At 39.5% G+C, this 22,697-nt stretch overlaps 1 protein-coding gene across 1 annotated transcript; it reads left to right on the top strand.

Moving 5' to 3' along the window:
* Positions 1–21,450, top strand: fkbp15b (FKBP prolyl isomerase family member 15b). The gene is made up of 29 exons (XM_053325809.1): positions 1–133; positions 3,899–4,002; positions 4,088–4,166; positions 4,392–4,461; positions 4,566–4,640; positions 5,977–6,075; positions 6,259–6,408; positions 6,519–6,587; positions 7,993–8,136; positions 8,336–8,484; positions 8,573–8,621; positions 8,737–8,853; positions 9,347–9,431; positions 9,530–9,642; positions 9,753–9,840; positions 9,956–10,065; positions 10,150–10,248; positions 10,374–10,468; positions 10,838–10,940; positions 12,630–12,801; positions 13,428–13,564; positions 14,177–14,332; positions 14,446–14,598; positions 15,756–15,848; positions 16,056–16,169; positions 16,762–16,869; positions 18,486–19,147; positions 20,297–20,405; positions 20,581–21,450. The coding sequence occupies exons 1-29, from the start codon at positions 84–86 to the stop codon at positions 20,656–20,658; spliced, it is 3,630 nt and encodes a 1,209-aa protein (XP_053181784.1). The 5' UTR covers positions 1–83; the 3' UTR covers positions 20,659–21,450.
* Positions 21,451–22,697: the final 1,247 nt, after the last annotated feature.

The following is a 22,697-nucleotide window of genomic DNA, read 5'->3' as shown; positions in this document are numbered from 1 at the left end:
CAGTTCAACAAAGTAGTCATGTAAAAATAGCTAACTCATTTCAGTGTTTGTCTAATATTATAAACTAACTTGTAACTGAAAAGATGTTCGGCGGAGACGATGAAGACGGAGACTTCTTGTCTCCCTCTGGAGGGTGAGTTTATTTCCCCTCTCACTAAGCTAATGCTATTAGCCTGCAAGCTAACTAGCCTTTGAGCTATTCTCATCATGAATGTCATTATACTAATGATTGTTCTGCATGGGCCAGGGTCCATTGAAGATATGTGCATTTATATCCGGCTTGTGTGTAAGAAATACATTGTGGACAATGAATTAAAGTCGAGGGGATTTTTTGTAAACTAGTCTGTAATTCGGCTTATATTATTCACTAAGAAGCAGGTCTTTTTAATTGTATTGTTTAAAATATTCATGTCATGCCCTTAATTAGCCTATTCTATTAATAAGTCAAGAGAGGCTACGCTAAATACTAATACGCAATAAAAGAATCAATAAACATGTTTATGCCGAACTGTAAGTGTCAAGATATAACTCATATTAACTTACAATGCCAGATATATTTATTAACATTAGAGAGTGGAACGTTTTTAATGAGATACTTTTGAATGCATCCAGTCCTCATTTAAACAGCTTCACAAAAGAATGCACTTAGTTAAATGCTAACAGAAATTATATGAGGCTTACTAACAAACATGAAAGTTGTGAATGACATGAGCTGCAGTGATTCCATATATGTGATTATCACATGACTTCCTGTCTGCAGCGACCTCTCTGTAGTCTGCCACAAAAGCTGATTTTTCATTCATATTCAATCCACTGAGCTAGGTGCTTCCTCTTAAACACACAGTAAACGCTGGTGTGCTGCTGTATAATTAAACTGCTGCATTTTGGAGCTATACTGAATACATATCAAACGGGGCTGTGAATTGAAAGTATGTATATGTGTCATATAGTTTCTAGCTTTAAGTGTGTTTTGATAGAAAACAGAGATAAATATGATTAGATTAGATTGTATTAATTAATTAATCCCACAATGTGGAAAGTCACTTGTAACAGCAGCAAAACAGAAGCAAAAAGATGTGTAATGTACACTACAGAAAAGACAATGGGCATTCACAACAAACAGAAACCCTTAAACATATACAATAAATAAATAAACGAGTGCTAACTGAGCTAAAACAAGTACTAGAAGTAAAAACAAGTACTAAAAGTAAAGTGACCAGTGTCATGCAGGGGGCGAGAGGTGTTGTCCATGATGGATGTCAGCTTTACTGATGATGATGATGATGATATGAATAAGACATAGCAGGAATCCAGACTGTGACCCCTCTGTTAGTCAGACTCTCTTACTATTAATGTACCTTGACTCTCAAATTATAAGGCGTTCAGTTCCAGCTTTGCCATGTTATCATACTGACAGTTATGTTGTGCTCTATGGCACTGTGAGAGCGCTGTGTGTGTGAGCTGAGGGAGGAGGAGGAGGAAGACGAGGAGGAGGAGGAGGAGGAGGAGGAGGAGGAGTGTTCATGGTAGCTAATTCCTCTCACATGCTGCTTGTTAGAAGAGTAAGGTGAAAGACTTCTGCCACAGCCCATCTCTGCTCAGTGGAGCTCTAGAGCTTGAACCAGAGCTCCGTCTGTGTTTTTTTCTTCTTCTGCTATGCCGTTGAATCTACCACGGTGGTGTGATCGCACCCGGCGGGGACGAGAGATCAAGTGGGGGGTAGCGTTGGGGACGGAAGAGCTGGAGCTGAAGCTGGAGCTATAAAACGACACTATAGAAGGATTTTTAACTCACACATGCAAACAGGCTGCCCCTCCTCATCCCAGTTCCTTACTGTTGGAGATGAGGGCCTCAAGGCTTTCAACATGTCTGTCCTAGGAGATGCCAGTGACTACCTATGGAAGGAGTTTCAGGGGTCAGTAAGAGTCAGCTGTGTGGTTTTGTGGGGATTCGACCGGATAGAAAAATATTCTGGGAGCTGTGTTGACTTATTGTCACAGGTTTGACTCTGGCTGTTGGACATGATGAGACTTGCCTATGATAGAAGCACTTGATGGAGGAGTTATAATCAATTGTTAGTAATCAGTTATTTGTCTCAGCATTGATTGACACATGGGAAACTGTTTATCAAGCAGAGTTCTCAGGTGTTTTATGCTTCCAGTTTCTTTCAGGATTTGAGCCTTTCTTGGTTTATGTATAAAAAAGGAAGTGTGAACGTTCACCTTGAACCTTTTGAAACTGGTTTTGTAGCTTTCAACCACATCTCATGGTCTTCCTCAGTAGGTCAGGTTTGAGAGAATGTGCTGCGTAACTGTGTTGTTGTTATGTAGCTGCTTGACAACAGAGCAAACCTCATTCACAGAGCCAGACGGTGAGATGTGCTTGAATGTGACTTTGTTAAACAGCTTATTTCATTGCTAAGAATGGATTTTAATCGCTCATGCTTTATGTTTGCTCTAGTGTCATAGGTAGGAAGTAGGGTAAGGGTAACTATTGATCCATCTAGGTGGAAATTCAAAATTGACACAACAGTATTCTTTAAAAGTGATAAAAAACAAAATAAAAGTACTATATACAATAAAAAAAAATGCTTTGAATACTATATACAATAAACAATAAATGTACAATACATTAGTGGGAGTGGAATGTACTCCATGACAAGTGAGCAAAATCCATGAGATATGGAAGAAAGAACCAGAACAAGCTACAAAGTGAACTCTAAGTGAAGTTCACTTAGTTTTGGACTTTTGGTTGAACAAAAAAACCCCAAGAGAAATTATGATGTTCTTAAATTTTTTAACCACTGTCTGAAATTTGAGACTACATCATTCAGTGATTTAAAAAAAAAAAAAAAAGATTTATTTTGGGCTTTTTTGCCTTTATTTATACAGTAGGTGGCAGAGAGGCGGACAGGAACCAGGGAGAGAGAGGAGAATGACCTGCAGCATAAGACACTGCAATTAATTAAAAAATAGAGCCTGACCAATATATCAGTCAACCAATATTATTGGCCTGTCACAGATATATATCGATATCTGTTTTTATTCCATCCAATATGTGTTGATACATATTTTTAAAGATATATAGGCCGTATTTTATATATATTTAATCTTATTTCCTAATTCAAGTTAAATATATACAATTCCCATTGAAGTTTACTGTTTGAGTGCACTGATGCTATTTTAAGTACAGTTAAACTTTTAAATATCATGCAAGTGTTTGATAACCACGCTAAAAAAAAGTGTGTTTATGTATATATAATATTATCGGCTGATATATCGATATCAGAATTTTTTTACTTCCTAATATCGTTATCGGTATCAACCCCAAAAATCCAGTATGGGTCGGGCTCTAATAAAAAACACCAGATGAATTGATAGCTTTTGACCTTTTTTTTAGTGAGTTAATGCAGATAGAATGAACATAATGTAACCCATTGTGTGCTTGACTTTTAAACCTTTCATGTGGATTAAACTACAGTAACTTCTAAAATCCCCCAAATGAAGATGAAAGACTGGTATGAGCAGCTTTGTCCTCAGCTGAGTGTGTGTAACCGCAGCGTGGAACCAACCTCAGCCCATATATACGGCAAACATGAGTCTATCTAGATCAGCGGGGTCAAACATGCGGCCCGTGGGCCAGAACTGGCCCGTCGAGGGATCCAGTCCGGCCCACTTGCCTTCCTGTCTGTTTTCCTTCCTTCCTTCTGTCCTTCTTACCTTTCTTTCTTTCTCTCTTTCTTTCTTTTTTCCTGCCTTCCTTCCTTCCTTCCTTCCTTCCTTCCATCGCTTTAATGATCCAGCCCACATGAGATCAAATTGGTCTGTATGTGGCCCTTGAATGGAAAAAAAAGTTTGACACCCCTGATAATCTTCACACTGGTTTTTTTCATTGGCAGGGCCAAGCTGGCCTCTCTGTTCGGACTGGACCAAGAAGTGAGCCAGGGGAATGAGTCCTTCCAGTACACGGCGCCCAAGCAGCCCAGAAAGAGCCCCAATCCAGGTGAGAGCATGAACAGGATGAGGAAGGGAAAGTTGTGCTGTGATGTAGATTTTCAACTGTCTTTTTATTTTTTTTATGTTTCCAGCTCCAGCTACCCAGAAATCTGCTGCATCACCTGGAGCTCCTTCAGTGATCATCGCTACGGCAGTCCAAGCCTTCAGATAGTAAATCCCTGCTTTTAATCATATATTTGAAACATCTTTTAATGTTGCTTGAATGACTTCCAGCCTTTAAGCCATAAGGTGTGATCACAGGTTTTTACTAGTGACTCCCGAGAAACATTTATAGGAATCATAAAAATCTAAAACTGCAAGTCATGAACACTGAAATGACCTCATGATCAGGTCAAGTGAGACTCTCTCCTCTCCTGCTATTTTTGTCTCATGCAGTATTAACGGACAGTATGCCAAGCAGGGAAAGCTGGGAGCAGCCGTGCTGGGAAACCACACAGCAAAAGAGGTAGGAGCTTTAGGAATCGGTCACTCATTTGAGATTATTGGTCTGACTTTAGATTTTTTTTTATGAATAATGCACCTCTTTTTTTCTTTTTTTCTCTCCTGCAGTACAAGCTGCTTCTATACTTGAGCCAGCAGAAACAAGTGACCGCTGCTAAGATTCAAGTCGGCTTCGCTTTCACGGTGAGCAGAGACATAAAGGATGTTGGATGCATATGGAGAAGCAGGACGGGATATCTCAATTCATACTGATGGGTTGTGTGAAACATTAGTCAGTGTATTTAAAGACACATCACTTTTTTAGGGCTTGAAATGTGAAGAAAGAAAGAAACAGAAGAAAGTTCAAATTTTCTTTTGTTATAAATAATCTCCACAGTAATGCTGCTTGTCTGATTATTGTATTCTCCTGATCTGTCAATATACAGTACATTCTACTTAGTACAGTACATTGTACTAAATGACACAAGTGCCAAATCACAACAAAAGTAATCTCAAGGCACGTTTCACCTAGAGCAGGTCCGTACTCTTTAATTTAATAATATTTAACCCTCCTGTTGTCCTCAGGTCAAGGAAGGACAGAAGGAAGGAAACGAGTAAGGAATAAGGAGTAAGGAGTAAGGAATAAGGAGGAAGGAAGGAAGGAAGGAAGGAAGGAAGGAAAGGAGTGAGGATGAAAAGAGGAAGGAAGGAAGGAAGGAAGGAAAGAAAGGAGTAAGGAGGGAGGAAATAAGGAAGCATGGAAGGAGGAGGGAGCAAAGAATGAGGGGAGAAGGGGAAGAAGTAAGGAAATTTTAAAGAAAGAGGGAAGAAGGAAGGAAAGAAGGAACAGTCAAAAGGGATTGGGTCAATTTGAGCTGGGAGGATGACACGAAGGTTAAGTTTAGTCTTTGTCCCCACCCCACCTCATAATTTCCCCATAAATACACACACATACACTACAGCCAGCCAATCAGAGTTCCTGTTTCTGAGGTGTGGCTTCACATCTTTAAAATAAAGCAAAATCGCACAAAATTGAAACTGTAAAAAAAAAACCCCCACAGATGAATAGTCAGCTCGAATATCATAAACAGACACATTAGTAAGTAGCCTTTACAGGATTAATTTGATCTAACTTTATTAACCCTTGACTCTTAGGACACTTTATTATTGGCTAATTCAATTGGTTGAATTAGTTTTTCATGTGTAGCATTTAAGGAACAGAGCAAAATGAGTGTTCATCTGGAGTTTGTGTACTAATGCTGGTCCAATATTCACTCTCCTTTTACCTCTGGCTTGGTTTCCACCTGCTCACTAAATTATGAAACTAAATGAGAGTTAATGTGAACTTTAATTTAAGTGCAAATGTGATTATCAGTTAAAAACACGGTAAGGAACTTAATATTATTAGTTTGATTTTTTTCATTGTGTTATAGATTTTTTTAATGAATTGATTACAATGAAAAAGAACTAACAGACATTTTGTAGCTGGCTTGTTTTCTCCTGTCTGTGAGTCTGACCACATGTTCTTTCTCTCCTGCAGGTTCAGCCAAACAACTACTGCACTTTTTATGATGACCAGAGGCAGAATTGGTCTCTGATGTTTGAGTCAGAGAAAGCTTCATCAGACTTCTGCAAAGAGGTAAATGACACAGTAACAGTTTGAGCAGCCATCAGTGTGAGTGACTAAGCAAACAGCACAGGGTCCACTAGTATCAGGACTGATCTGCAAGAACTCCTTATCTGTCTGAACTGCACTGGTGTAAAGTTGATCAAGTGATGTTGTTTATTAGACGATGACGTCTTTCCTTTTTGTTCGCGTCAGGTGTGTTTGGCCAAAGCCAACAGCGCCCCCTCCTTAGATACAGCAGTGCTTCAGGATGTGACTCTCGGGGAGGGCCAGGCTGTGGAGAATGGAGACTCTCTGGAGGTGATGTACACAGGCTGGCTCCTGCAGAATCAAACCTTCGGACAGGTGATAATAATCCTCTCAATCTGTTATTTCATGAATTTCGTGTATCAGTTCTAGTGGGTCTTTTGGACAAGACGGGGCGTCACTCATAAAATGTGATCAAATGTTTCCAGGTCTTTGACTCCAACCAGAACAAAGACAAGCTGCTACGACTCAAGCTTGGAGCTGGAAAAGTGATTAAAGTAAGTCAACACAGACTGTACAAAACAATCCCTGCAATTACAATCTGATTTTCTCTTTTTTTCAGTCCCACCTTATTATTTTTGATTGGTTTAATAAAGTTTTTTTGGGGGGGTGATGCTTGTGTTGTGCTGTATCCAGACATGCTGTAGTGCTGAAATAAAAAATCTCACTATTTCTTACAAAATACTATGATGTCATAGATATTTTGGTGATAACATTTTGAGCATTTGACTGATATTTACAAGCAAAAAAACACCAAATGGGAGTCATAATTAATTAGTAAATATGATAATTTATAATATATCTGTTACCTGCAGATCAGCTGTAAACACATTACAGCTTCGATATAAAGGCATCCAATAATCCCTCACTATAACTCTCTCACATAGAGAATTATCAGAATTATGGTCCTAACTTTTCACTCCCTTATTGTGCTACTGTGTGAAGTCTGAGTCCTGTGCAGTCTAATTCAATCTAATAAAATTTTCAGTTATTGTTGATAATTCTACTTTATGTTTATAATTGAGATCATAGTAGGTGATGGAGGTGTACTGGAGTGCATGTATTGAAAAGTGTTCCTAATATTTGGCTCAGCTCATGTATGTTAATGGAGGGGACAGAATATTAGGAACACCACCTGCTTCAACATCAATAATAATAATAATCATAAAGTGGAATTATCAACTTTCTGACAATGTCTACAACAATTAAAAATGTATAAGCTGAAATGATAAAGCTGATAATAAATAAATAATAAATAAAGCTGATAATAAATAAATGATAATAAAAAAACTGATGGTAAATAAATAATAAAGCTGTAAATGAAAAATTGATGGCAAAGCTGTTTGTATTGGATTGCATTAGATTTTACAGGTGTACCTAATGAAGTGAATATAATCAATAGAACAAATTTAACAAATATGAAGAACACTGAATTGCACTACTGTCTTTTCTCCAAAGATTTAATGGAGAAAACAAACAGTCAGAACTCAGTACAGGGGAAGCACTTGTTCCTCTTATATGGATCATGTCCCAGTGTTTATCAAATTACACTGCTGCTGTGACAGGTGTTACTTCCTCTTATAATATCAACAGCCTGAAGTTACAGTAAAGTCACATCTACTACAGTGCAAAAAACAACAACTCCAAACTCAACTCAACCATAGTCCCTGAATATATTTTACTTTTCTTACTAACTAATAAAGTAAAGACACATTTTTTTGTGATATTGGTAACCATATTAAATAAATAACTTTTCATGTGCTAGTGTGCTACATCCTTCCCACAGGTGTTGTCAGGATTCAATCAAAGAGAGAGAAAGAGGGACTGCAGTAATTATGCCACATTACTGCTGCCTTGTTGTTACTGCCACATCACTTCTCTTCCTGTCTTCTGTTTGAATAGGGATGGGAGGAAGGGATGCTGGGGATGAAGAAGGCTGGCCGTCGTCTTCTTATTATCCCACCTAACCTCGCCTACGGATCCAAGGGAATCCCTGACCGCATCCCGGCTAACAGCACTCTGATTTTTGAAGCAGAGCTTCGACGGGTAACACCTGGATATTTTCTGACATACTTAAACATTCTTAAGTCATAGGATTACTTAGCTATGTCTGTGTTTATGGAGCTGCAGCTTACACAAATTGTTTTTAATGTTGATAAAAGTGAGAGTGTTTTCTGTTAGATATGAAGGGGTTTTTTGCAGATTGGGTTCTGTCCTCTCATCTGTTTTTTTTTTGTGTTTTTAGGTAAAGTTTTCCAAGGACAGTGGGTCTGATCGGTCCAGCACCAGAGACTCGGCTGCTCCCTCCCCAGCTCCGTCCCCAGCCCCCAGTGTGGAGAATCTGGCTCCAGAGGCCCCAGTACAGCCGGCTGCCTCGGGCCCAGGCAGACCAGGGTGAAACTTTCAGCCTCAGGAAGTGGTTAACAGCATTATAACTCCTTGTCACCTAAGCTGATTAGTCTCTGCTCTATTCTTTCCCCAGGGAGCCGCCACTTCGTGCAAAGTCAAACTCCCTCAGTGAACAGCTGGCAGTAAGTACCCTCGCTCCTGATTAATGAAACACTTGTTAATCTTAATGTATATATGGTATTCCCTTGTTGGGAAGCTCTATTTGATAGATGGCATCCAAACCTTTTTAAACTTCAGAATCCAGACGCTACAAAGGCCAAGCTGATCTCTCGCATGGCGAAGATGGGTCAGCCCATGTTGCCTTTTCTGACAGGAGCGACCAGCCAACCGGAATCGAGCGACTCTGAGCTGGAGGTGGGTCGACAGAATCCTGTGACGGAGGGGTTTCATAACTTGTAGATCTTAAACAATAGGAGCAGCAGTATTCTACTTTTTCTTAATATCAACATACCCAAACTTAAAATTAAACCTAGTAGTATTGTGATAGACTATGTTTCCTAATCCTGTATACACCGTCCTACTGCCATATATACTTACTAAAACACCAAATGTATAACTATTACTCAAGTGATTGCTCAGGCTTGTTGATGCAATATGTGGGCATTTACCAAACAGGGACAGTCTAATGCAACATGCTGCTGAATTGCACTATGAGAAGTGTAGGATCCATTGTTTTGGGAGCTTGACCTATATTTTAGTGGCTTAAAGATAGATATTTCAGCGTCTGCTGCCCTGATTTGACCATCCTTTGTCTTTTGACAATGGCCAAATTGTATGGAAGTGCAGTACCGAACTTTCAACATGTGGTGTCAGTAGTGAGTCGTGTCACCATATGATTTTTCTGCAGGACACCAGCGGCATCAGAGTGAAGGAACAACCTGCTGCTCCGTCTCCCGTGCAGATCTCCACTGCTGCTCCAAGTTCAGCACATGGTAACATTTGTCCACTTACAACCACTTGATAACAAACAACACAAATCCTTATTATGATGTACTGAACATTTCACGATTTTTACTGTTACATTTTGTAGTTCCTCCTGCAGTACATCCCCATCCTCACACTGCTCAGCCTTCTGCCTTACTTCCTGTCATGACCACTGTTGCCCCACAGCCTGGGTTACCAGGCAACACCCATGCCTTTCAGGTTAGATCTGGCTGCCTTTTCTACAAGGTTTTCCAACAATAAGTCATCATAAGAAAAAAAGACAAAACGTTATCTCTTTATATCAGCTGTTATATTATGTCGTTTCATAGCCTTACCCCTACTCACAGACCTCTGCAGCTCCAACCCAGCTGCAGCCTGTTGGCCAGGTGTACCCTGCACAAACTGTTCCCTACATGGGTAAGACTGCTCAATTCAGTGGTTACGAAAGCCATTATGATCAAACCAGAAGAGTGTGAGGTTTAGTTAATGTTTTATAGAATATGTAATACAATTTAGTTTTGTTTTTCTTCAGGCTCCAGTGATGTGACTTCCTTCTTGATGACCGAGGCTCGGCAGCACAACACAGAGATCCGGTTATCTGTGGGAAAAGTAGCGGATAAAGTGGATCAGCTGGCCTCAAAGGTATTACCACAGTGTCCAAGACGGTTCACGAAAGCAGCTTGAACGAAAGATGATCCAGTCATGTTTTGTTTTCTTCTTCAACAGATAGATGATCTTCAAAGACAGGGAAGCGTCTCCATGGGTGTTCCTAATATGTCGATGGAAACCTCCATGATCATGCACAACATCCAAAGAATCATCCAGGTATATATTGTCGAGTTGTGCAGCGTCTGATGTTTTGTGCTCAGCTTGTTTTAGAACACAAATACAGATTTTCTTTCTATGTCATTGAAAATTGTTCTGACTGCTGTGTTTGTTTGTTTTTTTAGGAAAATGAATGTTTAAAGAAGGAAGTCTTTGAGAAAAGCTCTCGTATCGAGGAGCAAAACCGCAAGATCGGTGAGCTCATTAACCAGAACCAGAGGTGAGCCAGAAAATGTCAAAATAGTCACAATTATGGCTGCGAGAAGGCCTGAATATCATGTCCTACCACAATTTCCAGTAGTGTATTAAATATAGGAGTTGGGAAATGATTTAACAAGGGAAAGCATGTAGATAGAAAAAAACATAGGGCCCAGAACCGATCCTTTGGGTACACTAAGCTTTACCTTAGAAAATTCAAACATTGTATTTTTGTAGCTTAGACTTTGGGTTCTGTTTGGTAATTATAAATAAAACTATGTACACACTGTCCACTGGATACCAATATGCTTCTCCAAGTGACTTAGATGTATGCTTTTAATGTGAAATGTGTTTAAAGTGGACCTAATGTGGTGGTGTTGTGGTTGTCCAGCTACATGGAGCAGAGCAACCTGCTTCTGGAACAGAGGAACGACTCCCTCAAATCCTCCAGTGAACAGAATCAGGCCCGACTACTACAGGCAGAGCAGGACAAGGTGAGAGCTTCTCCCCACTGATGAAAATGCAGGGCAACTGGTACTGTGGAGTAATCGCTGTTCCCTTTTGTGTTAAGTTTTTTCTTAGATCCTCACTATGACACTATAACAGTCATGTGTTTATTCTTTGGTAATACTTAAAGGACGTACTGCAAAAAGTAGTAGTAATTTGCGATCCACTTAAACTATCATTTTTGTATTGTTTTTCATTTTCACTTGCCAAAAAAAGTGTCAAAGTTGGGATCGCTTTGGTTTTGGTGGCGACTATAACGATGACATCTCAAAGTCACTGACAAAAAGTATTAGGTTTCAGTCAGGTCTAATGAGTTAGTTACATCCTGCCTTCATGGAAGATGAATTGACAGCAATCACCACCTGCTGGAAACACCAAGTGCTCAAACTGTAAAGACTGATAATTACACCTTGAGGTGGACACCTTGAGGCTCTTGTCAGATATATTTGTCTTTTTTTAATAATGGCAGTGGTTAGTCCACAATACACAAAGGCAGTTATTATGTTAAAAAAATATTCCAACACTTCCAACAGAAATGAATGTTGGAAAATGTGTTTTTCTGAAATGATCATGTCTTTAGATATCAAAATCATCATTATGGGTCTTGGGGTGACTGACACACACCTCCACACTGTGCATGTGGTTTTGACTTAACATGTGGGAATGATACAATCCACAGTTGTCATGTAGCTGTGTGGGTTGACCCAATTTGAATAATGCTAACATTACTGTAATCCTGATCTGTATGAGAGATAAGTGATGAATTTGATGAGAAACTAAAGAGCACATGCATCATTATCTCCTGTTTGAAGTCATCTTGAACACACACACACACACACACACACACACACACACACTCTGTACAAGGTTTTGCATTTATTTAATCATTTACCGTTCCCTGTTACAAATCTGATGCTGATGATAACTGCTTCACTCTTTGCCAACTGCTCTCTGCTTGGTTATTCTGAGGAAAATCCAGCATTTTACTGCTCTCTCTTCTCAGCATGCACTGCCTCAGGACCTGAGCTCCGGCCAGGTGAGCCTGTTTTCTCTGTGTACTGCTACCAGACTGCGGTCAAATAGTATCTGCAAGAAAAAAAAGACATGACAATGACAGGGTGAAAAAAGGCTGAGCGCTCTCAAAGTCATCTGCTTCACTGCATCCGAATCTTTCTTTTAAGGCTTGATCAAACAATTGTTGTTATCGGCTTCAGCTCAATAGGGATTTGCTTTAAATCTATATGTAATTATGTCCTAAAGCCACAATAGATAAGTCAGTAATTATCATTTCCACCAACCCTAACCCTTTACCAACCTAAAGTCACTGAACAGTTACACAAAATCTGAAGAATGGTGTGTAACTACTGTTTGACCCAGATCTGAATCATCCTGTTTATATCATTCTCCACTAACATTTTAACTAACTTTTCTTTATTCTTTTTTTCCCCCCTTTTTGTCTCTTTTTTTCCATCAGTCATCACTCACCTGCCACTTCTTTCCCACAGGTTACTCCACTAGCACCAGTAGCCACTCATCCAGGCCTTCACTGCCTTGTTCCACTGTCTCTGTGTTGCCCGGGCTTTTTTTTACTTTGCTGTAAACCACCGCCGATACATTTAGCTCATCTCAACCCCCCCCCCTTATTGTCCCCCTCCCCCTCTGCATTTCTCCATCAGGTTCGTCTGACGGAGGATCTGGCTTCGGCTACATGCCGGCTGTCTCAGCTGCAGCTGGAAGCTTCGGTGCAGCAGCAGAAGGCTGCGGAGCTGCAGACTAAACTGAACTCAGCGCTGCAGGACTCTGAGAGCCACTGCCAACGCATTGCCGCCCTGGAAACACAGCTGGAAGGTTTGTGGAATTTGATCTTAAATGTGCAGTGTTTAGATTTGATGGCATCTACCAACACAGACTATATTACCGCTATTTTCTACACACTGGTCCGTTAACATTGAACATTTCACTAGGTATTTTGCTCAGCTAATACAGTGTAATACTGCAGTAAATCCTACCTTCATGAAGGTGCAATATCTCTATCTCTCAATATAATGCAACGCAGTTCAATAGTAGAACAAACTACTGCTTTCAAAGAGACCATACAATTGAGTGAACACCTCTTTAAAACTTTAAAACAAACCATCTAACTAACTTTACATCAGACAGTATCAGTTATGGCTTTTGTATATGGTTGCTGGTTGTTGGTAGACCGGTGAACAACAGGTGAGTCTGCTGCGACTGTAGATTGTGCTGCAGAAAGCTGTTTTGTCTCTTTTTTGTGTGTGTGTCAATAGCTCCAGATCACCTTTTAAATCAGCTGTGAAGAACTGAAAAATGCAGACTCAGTTTATATGCAATCAAATTGAGCTTTCTCTGAGACGAATGCACCGTACACTCACTGAGACTTGTGTGTGTGTGTGTGTGTGTGTGTGTGTGTGTGTGTGTGTGTGTGTGTGTGTGTGTGTGTGTGTGTGTTGCAGAGCTGAAGGAGGCAGCAGAGAGAGCCCAGGCGCAGTACCGCTCAGAGAAGCAAAAACGCAAAGAGATGGAGCTGAGAGTCAACAACATGGAGGAGGAACTGCAGGACCTGAAGACTGACAAAGAGAGCCTGGAACGAGTGAGTACTCCATGTGTGTATCCTCAGGGAGGGGGGGCAGGACTTGTATTCTCTATACAGGTTATGAACTTTATGTTAGAGTACATAGAAGCAGGGTGCAATTTGCCTCCTGTGTATGTACCTGCCTCTGCTTATTTTCTAGTTATTTTCATCCCCAGTGGGAACAAAAATCTATCCCCCACATATGATTTATGCTGCTTCACCTATAGACCATATAAGATATCTGTAATAGAAATAGGCTCCTAAAAATATTTAACTGAAGCTGCAAGGTGAGAACAATCTATAGTGCAAACTGTTTTTTTTAAATGGACTAAAATATTCAGTTACATGCAAGTTCAAGTTCTGTAACTGTTTTATTAAAGTTCATAATTATTTATAAATGTCACTGTAACAGCTGCAAGAAACAGCTTATAGGCTTCATCATCTATAGGCCAGATGTGATTCTGATTTATATTCATGAATAAAAACATTTTTTCACAAATTGCACCCTATATAGATGTGAGCATAGATACTATGAAAACTCACAGGAAACACAGATAATATGTTAAAGACTTTGAAATATGAAGTAGGTATTCTAAATGCTGACAAACAGTTGGTATCCTTTCTTTTCAGACTCTTTCTGAAAGGAAGAAGAAGTGGCAAGCTGAGCGCCAGCATCGGGATGAGGAGGTGGAGGAGCTCCGCAGGAGCAACCAACAGGAGCTGGACAACCTCCGAGTACAGCTTCGCAAAGCCAGGACTAGCACTGACCACGCCGCATCGGAACAGGTTGGATCCAGCGAAGAGGCAGAAATATCATTGTTCATATGATGCTTTAATGACTTGTTATTAGTCTCACAAGACCTGTTAGATTTTTAACATTGCTTTGTAATGTGCTGCAGTTGTCTCAGCTGCAGGCGGAGCTGGAGGAGGAGTGGAAGGGGAAGTGTGAGCAGGCATTGGCCTCGGCTAAAGAGCAGCACAGCAGAGAGGCGGCTGAGCTGACAGAGCAGAGAGACACTCTGCAGGAGAGGCTCACACAGTTACAGGAAAAGGCAAGCTGGTCATAAGACACAAGCACACAGAGCTCGACTGTCCTATCGGTTGTTGACTTCAGGAGGAACTCTGATTTTATACAAGAGCTTTCTGTGTCAAATGAGACTTCCTCTTTATGAGTGATGAAACTGTGAAAACATCTGTATGTCTTCTGTGGCTCTAGAGGTGAACCTTGATGATAATGCACAGACCTGAGTGTTTATCAGACATGGAGAGTACAACAAAAATATGCTATTGTTAGCAATGCAGGATATGTAGTATCTACTGTTTTTGAAAGCCATGATATTTCTGCCTGCTGCATCAATTCTCACCTCTCTTTTATTTAACTCCCTCCTGTTAGACCCCAAAGAGCCCATTTAATTTAATGTTTTTAATGATACAAGAGGGATGTTTTTTGTTGTTGCTGTTCAAAGACTCAAAACGACTGGTACCAAAGTGCAAAGATACCACCTTAACATTTTTTAAGCTAGCTGGTTAGCTAAAACAGTTGCTGTAGGCCAGCTAGTTAGCTAAACAGTTACTGTTGGACGGCTGGTTAGCTAAAACTGTACTGTAGGCCAGCTAGTTAGCTAAAACAGTTACTATAGGCCAGCTAGTTAGCTAAAAGTTACTGTAGGACAGCTAGGTAGCTAAAACTGTACTATAGGCCAGCTAGTTAGCTAAAAGTTACTGTAGGACAGCTAGGTAGCTAAAACTGTACTGTAGGCCAGCTAGTTAGCTAAAACAGTTACTGTAGTACAGCTAGTTAGCTAAAAGAGTTACTGTAGGCCAGCTAGTTAGCTAAAAAATACTGTAGGCCAGCTAGTTAGTTAAAACAGTTACTGTAGGCTAGCTAGTTAGCTAAAACAATTACTGCAGGCCAACTAGATAGCTAAAACAGTTACTGTAGGCTGGCTTGTTAGCTAAAACAGTTGCTGTAAGCTGGCTAGTTAGCTAAAATAGTTACTGTAGACTAGCGAGTTAGCTAAAACACTGTTTTAATGTTCACATAATGAAAACATGAGTTACCAGAATAGCTCTATAGATTTTTTAGGTGTGGTTAGTCAGCTTTTCCTTTGAGGTGCATGTTTAACTGGAAACAAGGACACGTTGGTTAAATAGTGTGATATAATGTGATGTTTGAATGCATCCATTCTGCTCTTTCCCTCTTCAACAGTTTACGGTTATGAAGCAGTCGAGAGATTCAGAAGACCAGAGTTTGCTGCAGCAGCGGGGGCAGACTGAGGAGCTGCAGGCCCTTCAGGAGAAAGTAAGATGGATGACTTGTTGTCTGTCAGCACGCCCTTTAATTAGATTAAATAGTTATCATTGGAAGGGAATGCATCTGTCAGGGATGTTACTTTACAGGAATTCTGTAGGACATCATGTTTACACACACAACTGCCATTCATAAGTCAGGAAAGATTCATTGAATTACTTATAATTGATGATGTTTGTATGTTATTCTCTATCTAAGTACTCAGCCCTGGAGCAGCAAGGAGCAGCTGTGAGGGAGAAACTGGAGAGAAGAGTGGCCGAAGTGGAGAAGAAACTGACCGAGCAGGAGAATTCAGGAGATACTGCAGCAGAGGTGAAACATCATACACAAACAACTAAAATACCCAAGTGAGGGTGTGTCATTTTGGGAAAGTAGCAGGATCTAAATATGACCACCAGATGTCAGTAAAGGACTGCTGAGTGTAGTTCCCAGCTTTAATTCCACCACTCACAAAACAGGACGTTACAACCAAAAGAGACATGCAAATGTGATGCAGGAAATTCCCCCTTTGAGTGTGTAATATTCAATCAAAAACAACATTAAAAAAAGAGTCTAGGGGTTGAGCATAGCTCAGCGGGTAGAGCACCCGCCCCATGTGTTGAGGCTATAGCCCTCGTTGCAGGTGACCCCAGTTCGAATCCTGAGCCGAGCGGTCTTATCCTGTGTGTCATTCCCCCTCTCTCTGCCTCCTGTTTCCTGTCTATCTCCACTGTCCTGTACATTAAAGGCAAAAAAGCCCGAAAAAATATACTTTTAAAAAAAAATAAAAAAAGAGTATAGAATGCCATGGAACATGAAAGTGCCATGTTGACAGGTGGCTTTTACCTGAATTCTTTGCTTTTGTCTCCTTTTGACAGGTCTTAGGAAACAGGAAGATAACTGTGTTATTGTTGTGTATCCGCAGGTGAAGCGTGTGATGAACGGCGTGTTCCATTCTCTGCGAGGGGAGTTTGACCTCAATGAATCTTACAGTGGCCAGGCTGTGCTGGGGGTGATTGTTAGTACCATCAAAGTAAGTGCTTTTAAAGAGCGGACAAAGCACTGAATCTCAAACATAAGTAATTGTTTAACATGTCATTAAAAACCATGACCATGAGTAAGCTAATAACATGATAAGAATCATTGTAATACTGTTTTATGTACTTACCATCAACTCCACCACTGCTTGCTGGTGACTTGCTTGTTCTAGAAAGACGTCATTGGTGTAGACACTTGTCACTCAAACATGTCTGACCCATCGGGAAGCATCTGTCCACTGCGGGATGTTTGTGTCAAAATTAACTTTTTTCACTTCAATCAAAAAAAATAAATAAAAAATCACCAAAAAACAACACTTCAATCGAAAAAAAAAAAAATTCAATCAAAGAAAAAAAGTGTTCAAATGATTTTTTTGGGGGGGGGGTTTCAATTTTATTTTTGGATTTGAACACTTTTTTTTTTTTGATTGAAGCTACTTTTTTGGGATTGAATGATAAGGACACAAATGTCCTACCCATAATATGGCCCTAACACAAAAAAGATTACTTCAATCAAAAACATATTTTCAATCAAAACTTCAATCAAAGAAAAAGATTGAATTTCTTTTTTTGATTTTATTGAAAATATATTTTTTGATTGAAGCAACCTTTTTTTTGATTGAATAATAAAGACAAATCTACCTTCATAATGTAACAGCCTCGCCTCTTGTTTGCAGGGTTTTCTCGCATTGAGCCACAAGAGCATTATACAGTAGATTACCCCCCTTTTTTTTCTCTCTGTCTCTCTCTCTCTCTCTCTCTCGCTAATATTTTCTCTTGTTGATTTCCTAATGAGTTAGTGAAGCTTTTTTAAAAAAAAAAACAAAAAAAACAAACACAGCAAAAAAACAAACAGAAACCCCCTAGGTTCTTAAATTTGATAGATTTTGGGTGATTCCTGATTCTGTGACTTCACCCACTCTACAAATCTTCATGAATTAAACTCCATACTTCTTCTTGTCTTCCAGTACATTCCTTTCAAAGTTTACATAATATTTCATTAATGTTAGGTAGTGAGGTTTTTGTGTTTTGGAAGAATGAGTAGAGAGTGAGAGATCACACCCGAACCAAAATAAAGTGATTTGCACACAGAGAAGCACACTGCATCTCATACAGTAATGCGAGACACGCTACCTTACTGCTCTCCCAGAGTACACATTAATGAGGTTGAAAAGGGTAATGCCATCCATTAGGTAGTGTAAGTAGTCGTTTGGTGTCTCCCCAGTCCCCACACAAGTCCTCGCCAAAATCATACCTCAGTAGATACTGTGCATTCACCAAACCTCGTTTTGTAGTGTGAGTCATCATCACTCTTATGTTACCTGCTGCTTCTTTTACTGATCTTTTGTGACCTTCACAATAAAGCACTTACACTTGATTGTGGCAAATTTGGCCCAGCAGAAATTTGATGAAGTGGCATCTTGAGTGTCACACTGGAAGTCACAGTGTCACAATCTGCTGTACACTGTCAGTGGAGATAACATGGCTTAATGCTCCATCTATGCAAATGGCAGTTGACAGCCATCTAAAATCAGTATCTATCATAATTTCATCTGAAGACTTTGAAGTACATGTTTTGCTGACCTCTCTTTAATCCTATTTTTTTTTTTAGAATGTAACTCTGCAGCTGCTCAGCGGCACAGAAAGATCCTCGCTGAGACCGAGCAAGAAGGACGAGTCAGCAGAGGAAGAGGAGGAAGCAGAAAGTGATGATGTGCAACAAAAAGAGGAGAGAGCTCCGCAGAATGCGCACATGAACGGAGACAAAAGAGTCAGAGAGGAAGAGAAGGAGGAAGAGCGAGAGGTCGAATCGAAGTCTCATCAGCTCAGCGAGACCCAGGAAACAGCAGCAACGGCAACAGAAACAGCAGTGGAGGAAACAGAGACAGTTACTGATTCAGAGATGCAAAACCAGTCTGAGGCTTCCCAGGCAACAAATCTGGTTTCATCCACTGAATCCAAACCACAGGAGGCCCCAGTTACTGAAGTATCACAAGTACAGCAGGAGCAGGAAGAACAATCCGTTTCTGAAACATCTGCTGAGAATAAAGACAGCAGTCAGTCTGTAGCTCCGGACAACGAAGCTCATGTGATTTCATCAGCTGAGGTCAGACAGGAAACTGAGTCAGAAGCAAACCAGGTGGACAGGGAGAGCGTGAATGATGGAGAGCATCAAGAAGAAAGTAATATTACTTCTAAGAAAGCCTTCGGACCCCCTGCCAACCCACCTCCACCACCGAATGCACCTGAGAGCAAGCCGGGAGAAAACACAAGGTGAGAGATGATTGGCCAGCTCTGTGACACAGTGTTCAATCTAAACAAAGTTTGACTCCCAGTGATTCCAGTAAGTAGCGGAGTGGATGCAGCATCACTGGTATGGTTCTAATGTTCAAGTAGAACAGGAAGTCACTAAACACTAAAAGTACTGTAGGCTTCCACTTCAGATGTTTTGAGTTAGTTGTTTCTTTCACAAACTTTTAAACTTGATTTGAAAGGTTTTCTCTTGACATCATCTGGAAAAACATATAAGACTCAGTTAGGTAGCAAAACATGATGTGTCAGTAGTAATTCTACCAACCTCACCTTCCAAATATAATTTTATTAGGCCATTGTGGCCAATTTTGCAAACCAATAAGCAGGCCTGTTTTTTTTTATTATTATTTGATTGATGAGTATTTGATTTTTTTAAAATGATTTTAGTATCAATTGATAAAGTACTATTTATTTTGTTAGATTAGTCAAAAACAGACATGCCTCTCTGGGTTATTTCATCCATAAACAATTTCTGAGTTGATTTTCCACAACCGTATTTTTCAGTATATAACTACATATACCTTTTTAAAAGAGGATTTCATCCATATTGGCCACTCTTACACTCCTTAAAGCAGGGAATGTTTTCAAATCTGCTATTTTAATTATTATTATTTTCATGGCACACGTTATAGGTATTGCTTATTTTAAGTTAAATATTGTAACAGCATTGTTCATGTACAGTGTTTTTTAACATGTGACTCATAATTGATGGATGTTAAAGCATCCTTGATGCACCACGAAGTAACAGCAATACCAAATTATAAAATTTCAAACTGTACGGAAAACAGTAGCTGTGAGGAATGAAAAAAATGAAACCCAAAACCTCTGATATGTATGGAAACCAAAACAATGGAAAGTATGTGCTTGTTGTTTAATTTAACCACATGTATGTACTAGGAATCAGTGTTGTTAACTAAACTTCTTTTAACTTGACCAAATGCATAACATGTTTGTCCCTTATTCCGTAATCTGCATGTATTCCTGCACACTAACTGCCCGTCTGACCTGCTTTTCTTTCTTGCTTGATCCTCATCTGTCCCTTTCTCTCTCTGCCTCACTGTCTACCTCTCTGTACGACCCCGCTTCCCTCTTTTTCTGCTATTCTCTCAGTCTGACTGGGGGAATGGGTGAGGAAAATGGAGAGGAGCCATTTTTCCAAAGCACAGCCCCCACCAAACCCCCTGCACCACCCAGCGAGGAGGAAGAGGAGGATGAGCTGGTAAGGAAGAATCTTTAGAGTTCAGTTTGAGTTCTAAGATTTGAATCCATCCCCCTGATCCCAATCCTTCCCTTGTGTTTTTTTGTATCAATGTCAGTTTAACACTACATTTTATACTGCTTTGAAATGATAAACCATCAACACAACATGGTTCATATCTCTTGTTTTTGTGCAGAGCTTGAAGGGGCGTCCGCCGCCAGCTCCACTGTTTGGTGATGATGAGGAGGAGGAGGATCTGGACTGGCTGAACTGATCTGAGCTGCAACTAGAATATTTCATTACTGCGTCTTAATGATCAACATTAAAAACAGGCGTGTGGTGCTTTACCAGCTGCCTCTGCTCCGGCGCAGCAGTGAAGACGATAAGTGGAGCCTCTGCTGATGAACTTGATTAGACAGAGCAGACAGACAGCCTGGCTCTTCACCTCTACATCGACCTGCTGCTGGCTCACAACTGCTGCCACAGCATCCCCGGAGAGCCAAATTACAATCTAAAAACTCTGATTTTTGGTTCATATTACAAGCCTGTAATTCACAGAGGAATCTAAAGAAAAGCTTTACATTTATTAGTTATGTGATATCTGTCGGTTTACGATTTAATCCCAAATTTTTTTATGTGGCACTGTAGCAGATACATTTGTTGAATCAGCAATAATTCTGTTGTCAGTGTTTTCAGACTATACCTTGACATGGTTTTTAATTATTAGCTTGCTGCTGCTTTAAAATGATAACTTTTAAACAATTTTTTGCTAACTTGAAAATCATCCCAGGAAATAAATGACATGGAAAATGTGGCCTTTTATCTCTCCTCTTTGTTTTGTTGTGTGAGTTGAATCTGCTGTGTCAGCAGTAGTTAAAATGGATTATATGAGGTTAGTCCCGTAGTACATATTTCATAAACCTTTCAAACAAATCAGCCTGTCCTTAAATCCTGTATCTTGAATTTGATTTCATGTCAGTCATTAAAATTGAGTGTATTTGTGTGTCAATGAATTGATATTAATGTTGAAATGAATTAATATTGATTAAATAGTTTATAAAATATGTTTGGATGTTGTGGATGCCTCTGACCAGCAGGGGGTGCTGGAGTCCTTGTAAAAGGTTTGACTGTTGCCAAGCAACAGGCGCTAACCATGAACAGCAGCACCTGCCTGCATGAGGCTGCCGTTGAACTGGAGTTAAACACTTTCTAACAGTCATATGAAAGGTAGGCTGACATTTCACTACAGTACTAAAGGTTTTAGTGTACATGAAGTAAAAGCTGAATTTACATTTAAACTGACTAAATATATGATTCACACAACTGTAGTTTCAAACGTTTGTCTTTTCCTTGAGAATGAATAGTTTTCACGTGACTGACAACTATGGATAGAGCTTCCTGTAAAGACAATATAACATTAGTGTCATGAAACATTGTTTTAGGTAGCTCACAATACAAAACAAAATGCTAACCTACGGAATAGCTTATCAATAAATGTTAGCTAGCTTTTTAGGTAAATGTCTGTTATAACCAGGGGTGCTCTCAATGAATAAACTACTGTCAAGTGACAACGGTTAGAAGTGAGAAGTCAGGTCTAAATGAACCTGTCCTACATGTCGTTAATAATCTACTGACATAACTGCAAAAGTCACTTTTCCAGTATATCCTGGTGTTGTGACAGTTAGAGCTGCTCTGCTTTTAAAGTGAAGTACATCAGGTGGGATATATCTATCAACATGGACTCAATGTTATTACCTCACTTTTCCAGCTGAAAGAAAAATATTAAAAATGAACGCTTTTCATTTTAAGCTCATTTAATAACTGTGCCCAAACCAGGGTTATTATTATAGTGAACTAGAACTAAAACTAAAACTAGCAGAGAGAAAAATTATTTAATTGAATTTTTTTTTAAAAAGCAGAGTTTTGTAAAAACAAAAAACGGAAACTAAATAAAAACTACAATGAGCAATCATCATGCAAAACTAACTAAAACTAAAATGAATAGCAGATAAAAATCAGTCTAGTTTTAGTTTTCTTTTCATTTGCTCCATTTTTACTGTATTGTGTTCAATTTGACTTCATCCTTTACAGCTTCTACTAATCAACTAAGACTAAATAAAAAAATTAAAAAGACTAAAACTAGTCAATTCCTCAAAATAAACTAAGCTAAAATTATTTCATCACTTGTTAAACTAAATCAAACTAAACTATAACTAAACTACGAAATTAAAAAGCAAACTTAAAAACTAATGGAAATTACTATATTTTAAAATATATATTACTAAATTACTATAATAACCCTGGCCAACACAC

Source organism: Scomber japonicus, chromosome 9 (genome assembly GCF_027409825.1).
Source record: "Scomber japonicus isolate fScoJap1 chromosome 9, fScoJap1.pri, whole genome shotgun sequence".
NCBI classification, from domain to species: domain Eukaryota; kingdom Metazoa; phylum Chordata; class Actinopteri; order Scombriformes; family Scombridae; genus Scomber; species Scomber japonicus.
Note: the sequence above shows the minus strand (reverse complement) of the source record. Positions and strands in the feature narration are given on the sequence as shown.